The 23319-nt window shown below is 34.3% G+C and overlaps 2 protein-coding genes and 1 non-coding gene across 6 annotated transcripts in view; 1 reads left to right on the plus strand and 2 right to left on the minus strand.

Annotated features, from left to right (window-relative positions):
• The window catches only part of LOC106708185, a 98276-nt gene extending 86556 nt beyond the window's left edge, over positions 1 to 11720 (minus strand). For all 4 annotated transcript variants that reach the window (XM_045684566.1, XM_045684565.1, XM_045684564.1 and 1 more), the window contains exon 1: positions 11447 to 11720. The gene's annotated coding sequence lies outside the window, so the exon portion shown is untranslated. The remainder of the gene's footprint in view (positions 1 to 11446) is intronic.
• A 1423-nt stretch (positions 11721 to 13143) lies between these two features.
• The window catches only part of LOC106708201 (E3 ubiquitin-protein ligase MYLIP), a 30002-nt gene continuing 19826 nt past the window's right edge, over positions 13144 to 23319 (minus strand). The window contains exons 2-6 of the mRNA XM_045684414.1: positions 18104 to 18864; positions 16398 to 16614; positions 14979 to 15158; positions 14354 to 14514; positions 13144 to 13678 (exon numbers count right to left, since the gene is read on the minus strand). Of these exons, the coding sequence (XP_045540370.1) occupies positions 13579 to 13678; positions 14354 to 14514; positions 14979 to 15158; positions 16398 to 16614; positions 18104 to 18864 (1419 nt within the window). The 3' untranslated portion in view covers positions 13144 to 13578. The remainder of the gene's footprint in view (positions 13679 to 14353; positions 14515 to 14978; positions 15159 to 16397; positions 16615 to 18103; positions 18865 to 23319) is intronic.
• On the plus strand, positions 22529 to 22601 carry Trnar-acg. Its single transcript has one exon. It is a non-coding gene; the product is annotated as a tRNA-Arg (tRNA).

The following is a 23319-nucleotide window of genomic DNA, read 5'->3' on the forward strand; positions in this document are numbered from 1 at the left end:
TGTCGTTAGTGCCTAAAAAGGATCAAGTCCTGAGCTATAGTCACTAGCGACTAAATGGAACAACCATGTATACACGGAAACCATTACCGTCAAAGGCAAACAACAAACTAACTTAAAAATTTCATGACGTAGTACCAAAATGTCTGAAGAAACCCGCAATGGGTTTATACACTTTAATTGTAACTGTATACATTGTATCCTGTTTAATATAAAAAAAAAAAAAACAAAAAAAAATCCATCACATTTATTACGCACTGACCACGCGAACACACACGAAACACTCATAACAATCCTAGCTTTTCCCGCGACCTTGTCTGCGCAATTTATTTAAAAAAAGGTGAAAAGTATATCGTGTGTTATTCGATATTATGTTCTATATCTGTGCCAATTTTAAATAAGATGTGTTAACTGTTAGGGAGTTATCGAGTAAATATGTAAATCATATGTATCCTACTGAAACAGTACACATTTCCAGGATCATAAGTAGCCTTTTTATTCTTCCAGAATATGTTCTACATGTATGCCAAATTTCATCGAGATCCATTAAGCCGTTCTCTATCTATCCATCTAAACTTTCGCATTTATAATATTAGTAAGGCTAAATTATATAATATGAAAATAATTTGATATTATATTTATTAGTGTCTACCAGGGTTGCCGAGCGCGTTCTACACCGCCAAACAGAGAGGCACGACGGTGGGCGCGGCAAATCGTGAATGCCTCATTAGGTGCCAGATTTTGCGTGAATAGCAATCAGGTGACAAGCCTTTAGCATAAGACAAGATATTCCGCGTCATTAAAAATAGTTCTATTTACAAATGAATGTTAGTCATCAAAACCGAGATCAGCAATACCTATTCAGTAGAATAAGTCCCTTTGTACACAACAACGTAAATCCTCGAAGCCAGACGATTTAAGTCGCTAAACGATTTACGTAATACAATGTAGTAAAGGTGCATACACAGACGTCTCTGATTTTGTTCTTTAGTCTAAGAAAGATTTATATTTAGTCAGATATAAATATTACTTCTTACTAATATTATAAATGCGAATGTTTAGATGGATGTCTGTTTGAAGGTATCTCCGGGACAGTTCAACAGATCTTGATGAAATTTGGCACAGATGTAGAACATAGTCTGGAAGAATATTTTGGCTTTGGCTACTTATTAAGAGTTTTTTTTTTAATTCCGCGCGGACGGAGATCAGGCGGCAGCTAGTTTAGATTAAATAAAATAAACTTTTGGTCAACCTAGTACCAGCGGTCAGCAAGTTCAAACGACTCACGCCAACACTACGATGAAACCACTATAGCCAAGGCCTTCGCGAAATACGTAGTCAAATTAAATACGTAAATAGCAAAGCTTTATATGAATATAATATGATAATAGATTTGGAACATAACACATTACATACAATATATAATGTAAAGTAAATATAAATTACTATATTGATTTCAGTTGCCATTTGCAAGTGCAGCATAAATAATTGCATATAGCTAATTATAACAGACGAAGAGGGTCAAAGAAAGTGCGATTACGACATAAGTAAACGTAAGAATGCCTATTTTATACTTTTGGTCATTATTTACTATAAATATTTGTCCGTCATGTACCAATGTGTTTTCCGATTTTCGATATACATATGTACGTATCCGACGTTCTTACGATGAAGGAAAACATCGTGATGCAACCTGCACATATCTGAGAAGAAATTCAATGTTATGTGTTAAGTCAACCAACCCGCACTGGGAGAGCGTGGTTCACTATGACCTAGTCACTCCTACTTAGGGTAGGCTCCGAGCCCCTCGGTGGGGAGGTGTACTGAGCTGATGATGAATTGATCTTAAAACAAAAAAAAAGATACATTGAAACCAAACGACTCGCACTACCTTTCATATAAAAGAAGTATAACGTAAATCAGGTAACCGGGAGCTAAGTTATGGAGTAACAAAAAAAGTAATAAAAAAAAACAGACGAATTGAGAACCTTCTCCTTTTTGAAGTCGGTTGGAATATCGATATTTAAAAAAGTGTAACATCCCTAGTTTGCTGGTACAGCAGGACGTGTACAGTCAAGCAAGAGATCCGATTAAAATGACTTATGACCCTAGAGACTTGTAGATAAAGACCACTAAAGGTCATACAAGGTCTTAATAATACAAAAATAGCTTTTATTATTCTTGTCTATTCAATATTAAGAAATAGAAGCAACGTAGACAATTTTTATTTTAAGTATGTGCAAAAATTCCAGTAGAACTGTAGATTTACTATCGATAATTCAGGTGTTATTTGGGTTTGTGTTCGTCCATCACTTGAAGCTCGAAAGTGGGATATCCCGAAAAAAAATCACGAGACATCTCGAGGAGTGGATAGAGATAGCAGAGGCTAAAATAAGATATCATGAGTATTTTGTTTTCGGACTTATGACGTAAATTTATCGAATAGCTTTTGAGTAGAATTAAGAAAAAAATTAGTATGTAGCCTATGTGTTCTTCCAGACTATATTCTACATCAGTGTCAAATTTCAACGAGATCCGTTAAACCTTTTTAGAGATTCCTCCTACTAACAAACATCAATCCATCCATAATGTATTGCATGGACCATACATCAAAACACTAGCACTTTATAAGTAACACTATCATTGTGAATATTTCAATATTACTTTTCAAATTATATTACTTTGTAATTACATTACACCAGAAGTCAAAAAGTTACTAAAACATTGCGTAATTAATAGACACCTTTGAAGAACTTTCTATTCTGTTAAATATAATCTGGGAAAATGTATACATCATCAAAACATAGACATAAATTACCTAAAACATTTTGTATGCATCATCAGTCACTGTTTGTAAAGTACAATTATTAGTATACATTCAGTCGACTCAAAACCTAAACTTTCGTATCACAATGGGTCGTTATCCTAACAAACTTATCTTTTTAGACCATTCTCAGATTAAAGGTTATTAGACTCTAAGTCTAAATTATTCGATAACAATAAGCAAAAACATTATTGCTCTTCTCTCACAAAATGGTAAGCTACTGACTGATAGCGAGACGAGAAATGAGACAGCTATGAATCTGCGACCTTCCATAGGCCTGTAGAAGGTAGCCCCTCCCCCGTTATGCTACAAAAGCCCGGTAACATTGTACCACGTGGCCTGACACGCCCACTTTGAGAACAAAATTATTTTTCGTTTACATAAAATGTCGAAATATTTTTAGCATAGAAGAAAGATTTACGCAAAAATTCATCATCCTGCCTTTTCCCAATGAAGGATCGGCACAGTATGATAATACTGTTCAAAGTTTAAACAAGTTTTCTGTTTCTAAAGTATATTTATTACTTAAAAAATGTGTTAACATTTATGTGACACAATTTCACCTATAAGGTAGCCTAGCACGAATATTTGCCTAACTTCATCGACAAAATATGTCAAAATTGTCGATATTTGTAGGTTTAGTTTACGCCCGGTAGGGTCGCTGACCAAATTTTCATATGTATTTTGTCCATGAAGTTATGAAAACGTTCGCAAACACATTCGTGCTAGACCTTCAGTTTCATTAAATTTTCTACCATTAAACATTATCTTTTACACAAGCATTATAATTTTACATTCACTTTTGATGTTAACTGTATTATAAAATAAGTTTTTATTACTTTTTTCCGTTTCATAAAAACAATAATAAAAAAAGTTAAACGGTGTGAAGTCGTGAGAGAGATAAGTTGGTATGTACGTTTGTTCGTATACAGCGTTATCAGCAATTACCAAGGCGTCACGATCAGACAAAATGCCAACCCACGGACACGCTGAGAATGTCACTACATGGTTATTCGATTCAAATTCAATTATGTCACCTTTAGAATGTCAACTTCATCACTTTTTAATTTGACTAGAACAGTAGTTAAAGTAGAAGACACAAAATAACAAATTAATTGCGCAGGTAGTGAGATTGTAGTAATAACAGTAGGGCATTACGTCAGTTTATATTCTGATAGCAAATTATTTACTGAACAAAAAATTTTGGGATTCTGTTGTGGACTCAATTTTAAATAGTATTTCAAATAGATGTATTCACGAACAGCAAAAGGGTCAATAAATACAATAACTAGGTCAAATTACATTTAAAATAGAATGTTAATATTTACTAACTAGCTATCACTCACGACTCCGTCCGCGTGGAATAAAAAAACCAAACTAAATTAGTAACCTTTGTATTCTTCCAGACTATGCTCTACCTCTATGTCAAATTTCATCGAGATACATGCAGCCCTTTTGGAGATACCTTCAAACAAACATCCATCCATCCATCTAAACATTCGCATTTATAATATTAGCAAGATAAGATTTAATAAAAATAATCTTTGTTCTAATTTAAACAAAAGCTAAATCGGTTTCAGCTTCACAAATAAATGCATCTTTGATACCGGATCTAAAACGTTTTATTGTATTATTTAAAATTATTTCATAAACACGACTTTGTATATTTTCTGTGTAAACTAAACGTTTCAATGTAAAATCTTTACATGTTTGTGAATGTATTACATTTCTTTAATGTAAATACAGACTTAAATAGTTTCGTATTCAATCATCAAGTTTATGAACACATTTTAATAACCTCATTAATATGTAAAGAAATCTTTATATGAATTTAATATTCATATTATCATGACTTTCAATTGTTGTGAAACTTGTATAAGGACATGTTTATTTTTTTTAAGATAAAAAAAACGGCAATATCGTTGTTAATAAGGTTCTATAACAATGGAAACACACCGTTATACTAATCGTAACTCACGTCCATCTCCTTACTAATATTACTACTACTTCTTACTAATATTACTACCATTATAAATTCAAATGTTTAGATGGATGGATGGATATTTGTAAGAAAGTATCTGCAGAATGGTTGCATGGATCTCAATGAATTTGTCGTTGAACTTAGTCTGAAGGCACACATAGACTTATGATCCCGGAAATTTGTACTGTTCCCGTAAGAAACGTTTAATTTAAACATTTACTCGAGGACTCCGCAACGGTTCAACGCATCTTATTGAAGTTTGGCACAGATACAGAAAATAGACTCGAATAATAAATATGCTTGTCCGTTGTAATGGTCCCTTGACCGTCCTTAAAGTCGAAGTCCACTGTAGTTAATAATAATAATAAAGCTTCACTTCTGTTTCAATCATCTTGAAGCTTGGCGTTGGGGCTTCACCAAGGTTTAAATCAACACGACGCGAAACAAGAAAAAACGTAAGACAATTTACGTCGCCATGAGATAAAAAACTGGACAAGCCTTCGGTTGTGGTCGGCTAGGGTTGTCTAAACAGTAGTCATAATTTTTTTTTAAAAGTAAGTACCAGTACCTAGTGGTACAATACACAATATGATGATTCTAGAATAAATTACCGGCACCGACTAGTTTCGAGCCCATCGGGGGCCCTTAACTAGTCGGTGCCGACACCGGACAAGTATACGTGAGTGTTTCAGTCGTTTTCTATATTAGTTAATGATAATGTTTCACGAAAGTTTGAATAATTTAAGGGCAAGATGTCACATATTGCGAGGGCTTTATAAACACAGAAAAAAATATTACCTAGTTGAAGTTACTGGTGCTAAATAAATAATAAATTCAAATGTATTAAGTCTAAATTATTAGACAATTTTACCAAAAGCTAAGTTTAAAAAAAATATTCATCATCTGGCAGCCCTATCTTAAGATTGCAAAAAGCAAACAAAACGACAACATTATTCGAATTCCTTATGATTGCTGGCGTATGTACTCAAAAAAACTAGCAGTCGCATGCGACTTCTTCCGCGCGGAATATAAAAAAAATCTAGCCTATCTAAATATCTAGGCTAGTGGAGGGATAGTATACCTTCCCAACAGTAAAAGAATTTTTTAAATCGGTAAGTAGTTTCAGAGTCTGTTCAATACAAACAAACAAACGGAATAATTTATAACGAATATTAGTATAGTTTTTTTTGGAGTTATGGTATTTCACATAGCGTAATTCAAATAGCTAAGGGCCAAATTGTTATTATTTAGAAATTAACATTGATATACTACCGCTTCAGAATGTTCCAAAGCTTTTTTGTATCCGAGGAAATTTTTTAATAAAGATTCCCTGCTGCTGGGGGAAAACAAATTTATGTGGTTTTTTAACCGTTAAAACTCCCTCGGTGGCCATCCTCTAGTGCCAATGTCGGGGATCCGGGATCACCGGTGGAACGCACCGGTGTCCCACTGCACTCAGCTTTCGTGCTACCCAAGAGACACACGCTCCATTAAAAAAATTCAGTTCTATGCGACCACGCCATGTTACCTAAAACCTAGTTAAGATAAGACAGAATCATCGAATGGCTAAAACTAATAGAACAACATTTTGTATGAATGTAGTACCGAGTAAGTATGACAGATTAATGCCAAATATTTAAATACCAAAGAGATTAAATACTCCTTAGAATATTTTTCTTTTTTCGAATAATGAACTAATAACTATGACGATTAACCGTTGGTTTCTGAGATCTCTCTATATAAAACATATCGCCATCCCTGTCATTAGCTTTAACAAGACTGAGATAATAGGTTTTAAACGGATATTTCGGTCTTAGAAACCCACGGTAAGTTAAAAATGTATCTGATATTGTCTCGCATGTACCACTTAGATCATTTAAATTACTTAACAGTCAACAGGTAAGCTCGCACAGACAACGCTACGCAACGCTAATTACGAAATGAGCGACGTTAAACGCCTTACAACGGTTTCCCACGATAATAAAATAGAGCTGATTATGAAACGAAGCCACAGTAATACTTGGATCAATGCGAAAGTACTTTATTGTCAGTTCTCACTGCCCAAATTCATATTAAAACATGTACTCAGTTTTGTTTTTTCAGAAACGTTAATATACAATTCTCGATTTTCTATCTTAATTTATATTCTGATTAATTACGTATTAGAGACTTGAAGTATAAATGTATTTGTCGAGGCAACATAACCTCAAAGTAAGTATCTTTTTTGCACCATATTTCGTACCAGACTATTTAAACCATATAACCCTGTTGAATTGAACTTTAAGTACATTTAAAGTGATTTTATTACTTTTACTTTTCTCTAATAGTCTCACTTTGTAGACAGTCGTCAGTTTTGTATTATATTAAAACTGTCTACAGTTCGCGTGAGTGGGTGAGCACAAAAGCCGGCGCTTAATCACAGACCTCGCCTACTTATGAATGAACTCTAAACTGGTTGCCGCACTAGACGGGGCCACGAAATTGTAAATAAACCATGACTCAGAATTAACACGTCCTCATTATTCAATCATATTAGATGTGAGATTTGAATAGCAGATAACAATTTTAATCAAGTTAGTTTATAAGGAATATTTATACAAGTGTAATTTGACATTGATATAGTTAATCGAATAGTTAAAAATGTACGGAAGTAAAAATATATTTCGATGTCATATGCTTATCCACTTTTATATCTGTAAATTCTACTAATGATATCGCTAATCGAATATTACTTTGATCTAAGGTCAGATAAGTCTATCGGAGTATCGCTTTTTTCCTGGCCGCACACGTACATATCCGCGCTCGCTAATCCGTCAGTGTCGGCGCCTGATGAATCACCCACTCAGCGTATTAGTGATCGCAACACAACCAATACATCACCTAAGTTATACACTAGCTGTCACCCGCGACTATGTTCGCGCGGAATAAAAAAGAATCATAAAAATTAGCCTCTTTGTTCTTCCAGATAACATACTACAGACAGATCCGTTGAGCCGTTCCGGAGGTACCTTCAAACAAACATCCATCCAAACATTCGCATTTATATTATTAGTATACGATTGCAATATAAAATTAATTACGTTTATATAATTTACCTTATGTAAAACTTAATTGATGTGTAACATTTAATTTAAACTGTACAATTGCTTCAATAATCAAGTTAAACCAGTTCAATGCAGTTATAAATTAATTGACATTTTCGCATGTCTGTAGGGACTCCCCGTATTCTGCAAGACGAACTCTTCAATGGGGGTCATTGCTCCGAGTTTTTGGGTTTCCACTGCGGAAACATTTGTACAAAACATATTATAAACACTGCTTTCTCAAGAATTGTAAGATGAATATATATTTTTGTGACAGTTGAAACCTACGGTTATAAAGAATCTTTCAATTTTACGTCATGTCATATTTACTATTCAATATAATGAACACGAAATCTGGAACTTCATACTTCGACAGCTTTAAAAAAAAATTTACGTGAAACAGCCATTTATACGCAAAAAATCGTTTAAATAGCTTTTAAAAAAAACACTTAATCGAGTAGCCTATGTGTTCTTCCAGACTATGTTCTACATCTGTGCCAAATTTCATCATGATCCGTTGATCCGTTCCGGAGATTCAAACAAACATCCATCCATCTAAACATTCGCATTTATAATACTAGTAAGAAGTAAGATAAATGCTACAAATATCATCCTTAAAATGTGTAGCAACATAACAACGACCAAATAAATATAAAAGCAACGAATATATTTAGTATAATAAAAATAAAATCAATCAGGTTGTCCGTATGTTCATGCCAGCCGTCAATTATTATTAGACATTGATAAATTCCGATTTGGCTTAATGCGCCCGCGATAGCAGGCACTTTCCATTGCCGAAACATGTCCATAAACATATGGTTATTATTCTCGTTTCCTTTCAAAATAACAGAGAAAAACACCGGAACGGCAGGAATTTTGAAGGGACTTGAGGAAAGGTAGCTATTTTTTTTTAAATTCTGCGTTGACTAATTCGAGGGCGTCGCTAGTACAATATAAAAATAGTGCTTGGTTACGATCCTGCCTGATATTAAAACATGCTACTCTTATATGCTTGTAATTCTGGTCGATTCGCGAAGGTCAGCCACGTATTATGTATGCTTTAGGAGTGTAATGAAAACGCATACATTACTTTGTCAATACATAAACGGGATTCAAGTTTACGTGCTTGGAATAACGTATGGAAGTTGCTTTATTTACTTAGGTAGGTTTCAGATGAAAAGTTTCATCACGGTTTTTCATCTCAATCTTACTTATGTTATAAATGCGAATGTTTAGATGGATAGATGCGATGGATGGATGTTTGTTTGAAGGTATCTCCGTAGCGGTTTAACGGATCTTGATGAAATTTGGCACAGATTTAGAACATAGTCTGGAAGAACACATAGGCTACTTATTAAGTTTTTTTTAAATTCCGGCGACTAGCTAGTTTATAATAAAAAAGAATCGGACATTTTAAAACAGTTTACTAGGAAAATGGAATACCGTGCATTTCCTTCGCTAAAAAAAAACAGAGAACTATATTACGTATTTGTAGGTATGTTTTGGAGTCACATGGAGTTGAATCCCATGGTTAAAATGAATCTTGTTAACAATTCAACAATTTACAATTTGATAACAATTTATCCGGCGGATATGGATATGCGATTGTTGTGTAAATTCTGTATAATTTAATTATAATTAATTACTGCAAAATTAGTCAATAACTACAGTGATATCTAGAAAGCTTCATTTTCAACCTCTATAAAAGGATATGCCATTGCTTGAAAATGACAGTTTTTGTTCTGCTTTTGATTTCGTACTGACAAACTCGTCTTTATAAAGTTCCTGACAGTTCTATCTAGATTATTAGTTTAAATCCTCACCACCACTACTAACTTTAACTGTCAGGGCCAAAATGGCAAAAATCAAATAGGCACAAAATACCATGGTTCATAGCCCGTCTATGTATAGTGTATCCAATCTTAAGTTACAAGAGATCACAATGGAATTGACATACAAGTTGTCATTCAGTCCAAAACTAAAATATATAAACTTTTTGCCTGACAACAAAATTATATTTACTTAATATATTCCAACCAATAGTTAACACACTTTTATACCAACATTAACATATATGTCTAACACTTGAATGTAAAAAATATTGTAGCACTTTACTTGTTGCTAGGCTGATTATAGAAATTATTGTACTATGACTACACATATTTACAAATTGATTTAACATTTTTATACATCCTTATAAATACTTAAAAAAACATTTAATATTAGGTAACATGTAAAAACCCAAATCTGAAGCCTTCTATATATAAAAATCTATAAATCATCATCAGCTCACTTTACGTCCCCACTGAGAGGCTCGGAACCTACCCCAAGTTAGGGTTGACTAGGACATACTCAAACACGCTGGCCAAGTGCGAGTTTTTGACTTCACACAGATCTTTGAATTTCTTCTCAGATATGTGCTGGTTGCATCATGATGTTTTCCTTCAAGTTAAGAATGTCGGATAAATGTACATATGTAAATCGATAATCGAAAAACACATTGGTACATGGCGGGATTCGAATCCAGGACCTGCAAATTGCGAGTCAAGTACTTAACCCCTGATCCACCGACACTCTCCAATAAAAATCTATACATATTAAGAAAATTGGAATGTCTGTATATATAAAAATATATTTCACTGTACATATGTTTTCTATATAATTTCTAGGAATGGGATAGGTAACAAAGGATATAGCGAAAGTCCATCAACCTACTGACTTCAATAGCTGATATATAAACATTTTTATTTTCACATACCATTCACAGTATTCTGAATACAATGGAATTATGATACATATCTCAATGCTGTCATAACAATAAAAACCTTTCTTTATAAAAAATATACATCATGATTTAACTCAAACAACTGTGTGAAACTAAATGCAATATGTAATGGTAAATAACATACTGCTTACTATATGTTCATAGCTAATATAAATTTTGGGTAGAATTGCGTCTCATAGAAAAGTTATATTATTATTAAAATGGATTGAGGTTATACAACTGAAGCATTTATTGTCAAATGACTGCCCTCATTTTCAATATAATTTTATGTCCTTGTACCACTTTGATACTAATTCAAATATGCCTTTTATTCACATTTCCAAATTAATTACATAATTTTAGCGTTGTGTAAATTTTGAACAGTTACTTGCAACACTGATTGATGTTTATCCATAAACAAGCTTTGTAAATGTGTTATAAACGTTTATAGGTCTTGTATTTTATTTTTTGTTAGCCACAAAAGGCACTTTTATGTTAAAACATGAGTATAACTTGAACGACACCGCAAAGAAACATGAGACAGAACGGTGTCACTTTTAAAACATCGATGTATTGTAAAAATTTGTGTGAATAATGAAATTGAGGTAAAGACGGCGTGTGAATCGAACAGCTGCTACGAGGCCCGAACGGCCCGGCAACGAACCGGCGCCTCGTTTCGCCACGCTACACCAAACTCCCCATATAGTCAAATAGGTTAACAGGGCTAACAAATCCGTTTTTGCTAGACACATACTCTATTCCTAAATGAATACGCAGCTCAAAAAATTGTTACTCACATGAAATGACCGGTATCATCCAACAACACGCATCATATCAGCCCAGATAGGGCTGTCACTGCATAAATAATAATCACAACTCAACACAGAACATTTTAAATGACTTCTAACGCAATATTGCACATATAGATTTATAACCATCGAAAACTCATAACAGATTGCACGTACACACATACACTGCAGCCACGTAATATTTACAAAGTTATTATCACAGTATTAACTTAATATCACCGAACCAACGAATATCACTTTACAACTCGTCCTTGCATTCACATAAATTGGCAGCCATCTTGCGCTCGTGCGAATTGAGAAAAATGTTGCCATTCTATTTTGTTCTCCCATTTTATGGTTTGGAGCTTAAAAGTTACCAAATCATTGAATGAAAAATAAAACGATTAAGTTACTAAAAGTAAGTAACAAATCTTCTTTCTCTGCAATCCAGTTAAAATTATAACTTCTCTTTCTTCTGGTGCAATATAATTATAATTTTATTCAAGTTAAATACTCTTTCTACAGTTATTGAAAAATTATTTCAATTTTTGTTAGCTATATGACATAAAATCTTAAATAATAATTTAATATTATCTTTTTGGAAACGTGTCATTATAATATTTTAAGAGTGGCAATGTTACTGTTCTCATAGACAATAAGTTTTTTCAAAATTTTCAAACTGACAAGACTTCTGTCTATGTCAAAGAGACAATCGCGTTTTAAACGAAATAAGGAAACAATGTGGAAACAATTCAATTTCAAATACTTAAATTTTCAAACATTTATCCTAAGATCTTTAATGTCTTATTTCATAATAAGTCATTAAATCTCAAAATATAAAAAAAACTATATTGAGACAGAGATGTCAATGCTGCCAATATAAAAATATCCTAACGAACTATAGTTTACATAAAAAGAAAAAAGATGTCGCGACTTACGGAAATAAGGAAAACTATGTTTTAATAGAATAATGATACTAGGTGAACCTAGATTGTCTTTTTACTTGTTTAAACATTTAAAATACGAAATTTGATTGCTTAAGTGGTTCAGCATGAAAATAAAGACGTACCAATATTTGTTTCCTAATAATAAAGAGGGGGAAAGATTTGTTTGTTCGTTTGCATTGAATATGTTCCGTAACTATTTAAATGATTTGAAAAATTCTTACATTGTTATGAAGCTACATTATCCCTGAGTTACATAGGCTATATTTATTACTAGAAATATTCCTTGACCCTCTCACTTTCATCAAAGTTTAATTTAGGATTTTTTTTGGAACCAAACCTTTATACATACCGTCAGCTAAACAAACAATATTCATCAATACTTCATATAGTTTTCTTTTAAATAAAACAACATATAGGTCGAATTTATTATGTTTATTTTTCTTAGAGAAATATCTTATAGACCACGGGTCTTACAATTATTATCAAGACTTACGTAAATGTTAACGTAATCCAAAATAAACATTTCGTTAATAATAATATTAAAATGCACATTATCTTACGAAGATTTTTTTATTTTTGGTTTTCACATTTTTTTATAATTACTTGGGTCAAAGTGGCTCAAAAGCCAGGTGTTTAATCTATTAATTTAAATAAAAAAAAAATCATAACTTTTTAAAAATTATAGCCTTCTAAAACGAAGGAAAAAAATTCTTACAGTTATTTTTTTTTAATTAACATAGATTTATTATTTTAAATCTAAGATAATAAGTACCAAATATATTTTATTGTTGTTGGTGAAATATTGGAATGGCTTTCATTCCGTACAAGAGGCACTCTATTAGACAATACAAAGTATAAAAAAATGCATTAAACAAGTCAACATTTTTGACTAGACAGACAATCACACATTATGTAGTCTTTTGAGTTTTTTCTTCCATTTCATATTCACTTTTCACACTGTGTCACGAATTCAATGTTATTTTCAAACACTTTTAAAATTTTTGATCCCAATTTAAATGAACGCGTTCATTATAAATCAATACCATAGACACTGGCGTTAACGTCAAACTGTCAACTTTGACAGCTGTCACACGAGCGCAATGGCGGGAAAAGCGTGCAGTAATCCCAAAAACGATTTTTCGTATTCGTTTTGCCGTTACATAGTCGAGTCTTCGATTCGATTTGATCTATCGATCATTTTATTATGACTCCAGGACTCTTCTGGTATTCAACGGGCAGGTATATGTGCATTAGCTTTTCTATTTCACATCTACACAGCGGGCAACGATTGCATCTGTAAAGAAAAGAAAAAAATAAATTAATTAATCGCATAGAAAAATAAAGACTTTTCCTCTTTCATTGACATTTATTTAATTACAATGAGATGGGTTATAAACATTTTTCATTATAAAGGAGAAATAATTGAGTTAATTTTTAAATTGGAATTTTTTCCGTCACTAAAAGCCCACAATAGCTGCATAGCTGCAGCTGCTAGTATCCTAAATATCAATATGTTTCCCAATACGTCAGCATTTTTCCCACTACGTCAGCATGTGCCCACTACGTCAGTATGTTTCCCATTACGTCAGTATGTATCCCACTGAGTCAATATGTATCCCACAGCGTCAGTATGTTTCCCACTACGTCAGTATGTATCCCACTACGTCAGTATGTATCCCACTGAGTTAGTATGTATCTCATTGTCATCAACCTGCCCTTATCCCTATGGAGGGTCGGCACAGTATGTACTACTCCTCCATACATCTCTATCAGACGTCATATCTGAATTTACCCCCTTCTTACGCATATCCTCTTTCACACAATCTATTCATACTTTCTTTGGTCTTCCTTTAACCTTCGTAGACATCCACATTAAATCTCAAGTATGTATCACACTGTGACAGTATGTACCCCACTACGTCAGTATCATATGTCAGTGTATATTTCATTGTGACTTGTAAGTATGTACCTGGGCGCGCAGTTCTGGCAGCAGACGACGTGGCGACAAGGTAGAAGTAGTGTGTCAATTGCGGCGTCCATACAAACGCGGCAAGCCAGCACCTCACCACTGCTGGCCCCGCGACCTCCGCTCTCACTGCTGCTGCTGCTGCGTGAACGCGGCAATCCATCCTGACGACAAATAATACAAATTAATATATTAGACAGATTAATACATAGAAATAAGCTTTTGGAAGAAATTTGTAAATGAATTTTGGATAATTGTTTTTTTTTAATATTGAGGGAGACATGAAGAAAACATAATCGATCCATCTTGTCCATTAATTTATAAGATACTAGCATTCGTCCGCGACTTTCTTCCAGTGGAATTAAAAAAAAAATTATAGCCCAAGTCTCCAGTGTGGCTTCCCAACAGTGAAATAATTCAGTAGTTTTGAAGCACATTCAATACAAACAAACAATCAAACCTTTCCTCATTATAGATAAATGTAGTTAATAGCTACTTTATTGTAGTTATATGGTAACAGTTTAAGGAAGAAAGTGGGCATTTATGTCGATACATTCATCATATGAAAACAATTAACATATCTGTTGTCAAATGTAACTCTTTTCGTTGTAGCAGTTATGGTTCTCACCTCGTGGTTACTTCCCGATCTACGTCGAGTGCGCGGCTCGTGTGCGTGCGCGTGTGCGTGCGCGTGTGCGTGCGCAGCGCGGCGTGCCCGGTCATGTACCTCGCGACACGTGCGTCTGATATCGAACACGTAGCGACGACCCAACGTTGATGAATCGTTGAATATAGAAGCTATTGTACCCTGAAAATAAAATGGACGTTAAAGCTTAGTTAATTAAACTAAAAGAGTTTCCAATATGATCTTGCACATTTCTTTTGTAAAGGTAAGTTTTTTTTTTTTCAGAATAAGGATATTTTTGATACATGGTGTTATTTTTAGTTGGTGTGGTATTTAGTTGTTAAACATTACTTTACTGAAACATAATTGAGATTACGGTAGAGTTGTACACCATAAATTGACTTTAACCTTAATATCCTTGCAAATGTCAAACAAAAAAACATCTAGCATTTAGATAGATATAAGCAGTTTTATTTGTATTCGAATGACCGCTAGAAAGGACAAACATGATGTGTAATTTACAAATCCACTTATCTAAGCACTGACGCCTTCAATAAATCGGCGAATAAATCAGAGAGAAACGAAAAAAAATTCAAATATACTTTTTTTACATGTCGTTTGTGGTATCCAACAGTTTATCATCGTAAGGTGAATCAGTTACAATTTACGTTCATTTTACGACTGGCTGTCACCCGCGACTTCGTCCGCGCGGAATTAAAAAAAAAAGTACTATGATCTACATCTATGTCAAATTTCATCAAGATCCGTTGAGCCGTTCTGGAGATACCTTCAAACAAACATCCATCCATCCATCCAAAAATATACATTTGTTTGTCAAAATATCAATATCGGATTATAAGTAAAAAAAGGAATTTGTTATGTTCTTATTTTATTATCTAGGCGCAATTTGAAGTGACCAAGTTAACAATAAATCAGTGACATGAATGCGAAAAAAATGACGATAGTAAATACACCTCCTCATGAATTAATAATGAACCGGACCTGACAAAGTTCAAATTGCGCAGTTTTCCAATACATGTCTTTGTTGCTTTGCAAATATCATTTTACATATGTTTTAAATTCGTCAATGTCTTACAAATTCATTATTTTATTTTACTTAAACGTGGCTTATGATAAATGCCGAGATTAAAAGAAATATAAGCCATAGACAAGTTTTTATAAATTCTATTTCGATATCAAAATAATTTGGCATGATGCCAAAAAGTATTTCTGAAAAAAGATTATGTAGCCTATGGTATGGTAGGATTTTTTTTAAAGTACAATGTTGTTCGAATCTTTGACATAGAAAATCTCCAGTTAAAGTATGCACATTTTTTCCTGTCTTCTGCAGAAAATAATCTTAGGAATTTAGAAAAAAGAATAATTTGAAATTACTTTTAGTTTAATTAACATTTAACGTACCTTGAGATCTCTGATGAACTGTTCTGTGACGTCACTGCGCACAGTCTCGCAGCAATAGAAAGCGTGCTTCTCTGTCACAGCGCGGTAGAGCGCGGCCGCTTGACCTGAGGTCGCCATCTTGACGTGTAGTGTCGCTTCGTGACCCTCGCCAGTTACGTACGACAGCTGGAACAGACGGCGTAATGGTTGCGCGCGGTGGATTGCCGTGTATGGGATGCTGGAAAGAGATGAAAAGAGTTTTTAATATTTATCTTTAAGAGCGTAAGTTCCTATAGAAGAATCTGGGAAGTTAAAACAATATTACCAAATTGAATGCCAATAGAACACAAATATTTTCTTTATACAAAATTTTACTTCCTACGCAGTATGCAAAGTAAAAAATTACATCTATTAATACATTGTACTAGCTGTCCCCACGACTCTTTCCGGGCGGCTGTCATAAAGAACCGTTGAGCCATTCCGGAGATAACTTCAAACAAACATCCATCCATCCATCTAAATATTCGCATTATAACACTTCGCAACAAAGTTCAGATAAGAATGGGTTCACATGGGTATACATTTGTATTAGTAAACCCATAAGATGTTGGTAGAATTTTAACTTCAACACTGGGAATTAGGAATTGTGCCATCTTATAAGGTTCACAGTCTTTTAATCATCAGACAGTCTAATTGTTATTCTATTCTACGTGTAAACAATGTATGATTCTTCTATAATTTTTTTTTCTCTTTGTTCGAGTGCTATTGAATTTATCAGTAATTCAAAATGTACACTTTTTATGTACATAACATAATTCTTTATCGTGTTTGTGAAGTTTGTTCTGGCAAAACTATATTTACATATGATAAGATACCATTGTTTTTCGCATTTAAACTAGATTATTCAACCCGGATAAGTTTGACAAACATTTGAGATAATCAAACAAAGAGTCGCCCGCCACTCCGTCCGTGCGGGATTAAAAAAACGTAATTATGCCTATGTTTTCTCCCAGACTATGTTTTTAACTATGGAAAATATCATCGAGATCCATGCAGTTTTAGAGATATCTTCTAACAAACATACATCCATCCATACAACCAAACATTCGCATTTATAATATTGGTAAGATTCATTATTGTATTTGGTTCGTAGAATTTACTACGAATAGGGTTGCCAGGTCACCAAACCTAATAGCCGGACAGACTAGCCAGTTTGTCCGGACATTTAGGTAGAAAGATCAGACACGACCGTCAGTCGACTCTCGCCTGCTCTCGTTCACTCCCGTTTGCGAAATATAAAAAGCCTAACAGGAGCCGGACAATCCGGACGCAGTTTATTTTGGCCGGACACGCAATCAAAAAGCCGACCTATGTCCAGTTTTATCCGGACGCCTGGCAACGCTAACTACGATTTTTTTTAAAAAAGTAACTAATTTTTAAAAGTTTTTAAGTAACTCAATAAACGTATAGAATGTTTAATCTTACCGTTAGATAAAAAATGCTATGAAAAATTATCGACACAATAAAAGTGAAACTTTCTTACATAATAACATCGTTACGTTAAGAACTTATTGTGCCCTTTTTACACAATTACAATCGAATCAATATTCAATAGGGTAGGCAGTGATTACGAATTTCCATCTAATGCTGACACAACGATAGACGAAACTTAATAGTGTGATTAACATAATTAGAAACAACGCCATCTATTGGCAATATAAGCTTACCTTTGTTTTTCTACACCAATATCCTGGTCTCCGTTGCAGGCGGGGCGGTACACGACGATACCGTGCGGGCCGACACCGACGCACGTGCTAAGCCGACAGCCGCAGCCACCAACGTTCTGTCCCGAAGTCAAGCAGCCGACGGTTCCTCCACCGTCTATCTCCTGTTCGTCCCTCGCTCTAGGCTCTTCTACTTGTTGCCTGTGATACAGCAAGTGGCTGTAGAGGTTGTGAGCGTTGTTACTCTGTGTAACTGGCTTGCAGAAGAATAGTTCTTCACCGAACGACTCGAGTTTCGATATTTCTTTTAGTAGTCTGTATTCCGCCTGTGATGCTCGCATGCCTGCTATCTCACAATGGTATTCGATGATCTTGTCTACATGATCATCAGGTTTGACGCCTTGCGGTCCTATTTTGTTGCACTCCTCGTAGATATGTGTGGGAGGCATATCCACGTCGCAGTCTCCAGTCTCTGCTTGGGCTATGTACGCTATGATACGTCGAGCGACTTCTTGATCGGCGACGACTAGTCTGCCTTCAATAAGGTCTAGTTTCGCGTGTAAGTAGTGTTGGTGCCGCGTTGGTTCATTGATGAGAAGATGTGGTGGTACCCAGAACTTGACGCGAAGTTCAAGACGACCGCCGGGGATACGATGCGGGTCGAGGGGATTTCTCAAGTTCAGCCATCTTCCAGGTCCTGATCCGTGGCATACTCTTAGCCCGAAGTAATCAGACTCGACACCGATTTCCAGTTTCTCACAAACCTGAAATTAAAAAGAATTGGGTTAATGATTTCTTACATTACTCGTATAACATCTATTTAAATTCAAGACATATCATGCTGCAGGGAATTATATGTGCAATTTTAACATTACACGATAGCTATTGAGAAAGCGTTTAATTTTCACAAAACCTATCATTATGTAGCACTTACAGTTTTATATCGTATCGCTGCATTATAATTTGAAATTGTAAGAAAGTTTATTATTATTATATGACGCATAACGATCAAATAGCACAGAGAACTTTAGACACGGATACAAAAATTTTTGTATTCTATGTCGAGCTTTAATTTAAAAGAGTGAGTATACACAAAAGTTCCTGTGTTCCTCGAAGATCCTCAATCTGATTAACAAAGACGCTTACGTGTGACTCACGTGAAAACTGAAAATATGTATGTACACACATGGTCGTCTACAAGTCCCCACTCTCGGGGATCGAGTCTGTTCAAGGTCAAAGGGGACTCTAGTCAACCACACTGGCCAAGCGCTACTTGGTTGACTCCGCTATAGTACTTAATAAATGTACTCAAATTAATAACGTCAATAAACAGGTACAGTAAAATGGAAATGGTGTTATCTTGAAGTATTTATAGTATATCTTGAAGATTATAGTGTTATTACACACTTATCGTAAGAATGAAACAAAAGATATATAATCATGTAAGTATGTCAGAACTTAATATACTTGAAACATTAATTTCTTTAGAGCAATGAAAAACACTCTTGGTGATCAGGGGTGACCAACCGGTCGATCGCGACTATTAAATCAGTCGATCATGGCAAGTCAAAAAGTGTAAAAACGTAAAACATAACGTAGTGGACTTAGATACATCTTATTATATACATAAAAGAAAGTCGTGTTAGTTACACTATTTATAACTCGAGAACAGCTGAATCGATTTGACTGAAAATTGATGGGCAGATAGCTTAGAACCAGGAAAAGGACATAGGATAATTTTTACCCCGTTTTCTATTTTTTATTCCGCGCAGACGGAGTCGCGGGTAAAAGCTAGTAGTGAATAAACAGTACGTAGAGAAGCTTGTGACGCTTTTGACGAGGGCGCAAGTGAGCTGTCATAATTTAGTTTGACTTATGCCCACCGGGTTCGATAACCTTGTCGGTTTGTAGCTTGACCGATTTGGGAGAATATGGTGATGGTTAATACGTCTTTGTCAGAGGTAATTAGTGCGAAGGTTGTTACCATGGCGTTAAAAATGTAAATGAATGATGGTAAACTAAAGTAATGCATACTACTTTATCAAGTAGGACTTTGAATATGATACCAGTACAAATCGACCTTGTAACCTGATGCACTCATTGACACATTATCTTAAGTTATGTATGTCCATAGTAAACATACCGTAATTTAATACCGCACAACAATGTTGCAAGTGTTTACAAACTTTATAGCGGCTCGGAATGACAACGATTAACAAAAATAAAAAAAAGCTTTATAAACAAGCTTTTATTATGTTCTTCTTAATCAGAAGAACTAAATATGTATTAAAAAAGACAAACAACTTATCAAGACGATTCAAACGAGTTCAAATTCGATGAGGTTATGTCGTTTCATTGCGTAGTTCCTCTGGTCATTTTCCAGCTCCATCATCAGATCGGTACCATGTCATCATAATATTGCAATGTCACGCAACTTACACATGTATGCAAAGTTTCAATTCAATTAAAACAATCAAACATCAGGACAGGTGAAATAATATAAAAGCTTGTAATTACGTTCACAGTCAGTTAAATGTAACAAAACAACGTAAAGGTGAGTATATATTAGAACATTTACTTAACAAAACAACTAGCCGTATACCCTTTCACGAACCATACTTTGAAACTGTACTTTTACCTGTATTGTACGCTACATTACATGGAAAAGCTAAGAGAAAATACTTCAGTGTATACCCACCTTTATAGGAACACATTTACTGTACATAGTAGCATATAAAGGCTAGCAATTGTAAGTCAATCCGGTTGAGTAAAAACGTTTACTCATGTCGACTAAACAAACGGTGTAATACTTACTGATGACATAATAAAATCAACACATTACAGAGCTTTATTACAATGTAATAGAGTTCAATTTCACGTTTAAAATATTAGCACGCTCAACTCTCGTGACTACCTACTCAATGGAAAGCAATTAACAACATCATATTGCTATTAAAATAAACGTATAATATAACGCAACTAAATATTATTAATAGGTATAACATATACCTATATACCATTGTAAGAGCGACGTACCATTGTATGTACGTCAAATCTATTTTTATTTTCTAGCTAGCTTTTGCTTGCACTCTGCTTGGAATTAAAAAAAATTTAGTAAGCAGCCTATGTGTTCTTCCAAACTATGTTATACATCTTTGACAAATTTCATCAAGATTCATTAAAGCCTACTACAAATATCCATCCATCTATCGCATTTATAATATTAGTAAGATTTAATTAAATAAATTAAAAAAGCGTAAAAATAATCTGTTATATGAACATTTTTGTGCCTAAAAACCACCTTAAATGGTCCGCAGTATAATGTACAAAAATGCGAATCAACATAAAGTTTGAAAATCAAAATAACATCATCTCCCTGGCCTTTTCCCGGCGGTTGATAAAACTCTATTCTTCCATACACCTCTATGAGTCGTCATATGTTACTCCTTTCTTAGAAATATTCTAATGGCGCAATAAATTTGTGGCGCTAACTGATTTTCATAACAAGCAGTTAACCTTCTCGAACGTAGCGCGGATAATGCAAATACCTCATTTGTTTCAGCTTTGTTCGAAGTTAGTTTGGTACGTAACATGCGTCCACTGCGTGATCCTTGCGATTAGGAAAAGATCCGTTACATAGCCAGCGTGAAATCTAAAAAGTATAATGTTTTATCATTAACTATATATGTTCCCACTCAGGCTCGGAAACTAACCTAAGTTAGGAGCCATAGTCAACCACTCTGGCTCATTACGGATTGGTTGACTTCACGATGTTTTGATTCGCCGTAAAAACGAAAGATTATGTAATTCGAAAAACTCATTGGTATAACGCAGGATTTGAACCTAGGAACTGCAGAACAAGTCTAGTTTTCAATAGTAGTAGTCAATTAACCTCTGAAAGAATTTACGGTTAACATTGTCTAATGTTGTAATTTTTGCACATTTTGACACTGTTGCTTTAAGTGTTTGTTTACTTTGGCTTGTTAATAAACTATTGTAGCTACAGTGCTATTCAAACTTTATGTCAGCTCTGTATAAAGTTGAAGCCTTGGGCTCAACTGGATACTGATTCTTTAAAAATACTTTAAATTGTCTTCTAGGACTTTACAAGGTTAGTTACAGGTTTCTAAAGACGCAACAGTCTTTGAACATCGTCAAATACGTAACCTAAAGTGCCAAAGCAAAAAGAAAACTATCTGACCTTTTGGACGAAATTCGAATTGAATTTTTGCAAAAAACTGCGTCCATCGCACGATCTACTTTCAGTAAATTGGTTCCACCAATTTTCTTGATGTAAATGTGTAGTGCAAAAAATGTGCTTCACAAAGTAATAAAGGGTTGAGGCAAGAAATGTTTATTTTTTTAAATTATTTATTCTCATTTCTGTTTTTACAAATAATAAACATAAAATTTGTGTAACCTCTCGTAGGCCCTGTGGCGCAACGGATAACGCGTCTGACTACGGATCAGAAGATTCCAGGTTCGAATCCTGGCAGGGTCGCGGTATAAACTTTTTGGTTCGTAAATTTTTATTAAAAAATAATTATTTTTTCAAAATGTAAAAATGTGAAAACAAATATGAGAAATAATATTTAAGACTTTAAGGAATAAAAATAACTAAATTCAATTCTAATACCTAAACATTTAGGTAGTATGAAAACTGCGATTTATATACACACATTTGAATCGATTTATAAAATTCTTTCACCGTTGGAAGCTACACTATCCCCAGGTGACTTAGGCTGTATTTAATACTAGATTTTCGAAGTCACGGGCAACTATTAGTATGCTATAAACCCACATATAAATTAAGTATTCAGCAGCAAAACAGACAAGTTGTTTTTGTGTTTTTATTACAATAAGTATTGTAATATTTTTATTAATGTAGCGTAATATTTACGACAAAAAGTGCATGTTTATCATAAAAAGTACATCGTGACCGCTTTGACCCTCACGTATGACATTGCGGTCATTTGCAATCAGTGAACAATGTTATAAAGTTTTTATTGGATATTACATAGGTACTGACAATTTGATATTGAAGATGGGTCTGATTGAGTATAATGTGTACGTTGGTTCCTATGTAAACAATCGTATCGTTCTTTTCTAATTCCTCATCATCAACCTGCCCTTATCCCTATGTAGGGTCGTCACAGTATGTACTACTCCTCCATACATCTCTATCAACCGTCATATCTGAATTTACCCCCTTCTTACGC

The sequence above is a fragment of the Papilio machaon genome, chromosome 26 (genome assembly GCF_912999745.1).
Source record: "Papilio machaon chromosome 26, ilPapMach1.1, whole genome shotgun sequence".
NCBI lineage: Eukaryota > Metazoa > Arthropoda > Insecta > Lepidoptera > Papilionidae > Papilio > Papilio machaon.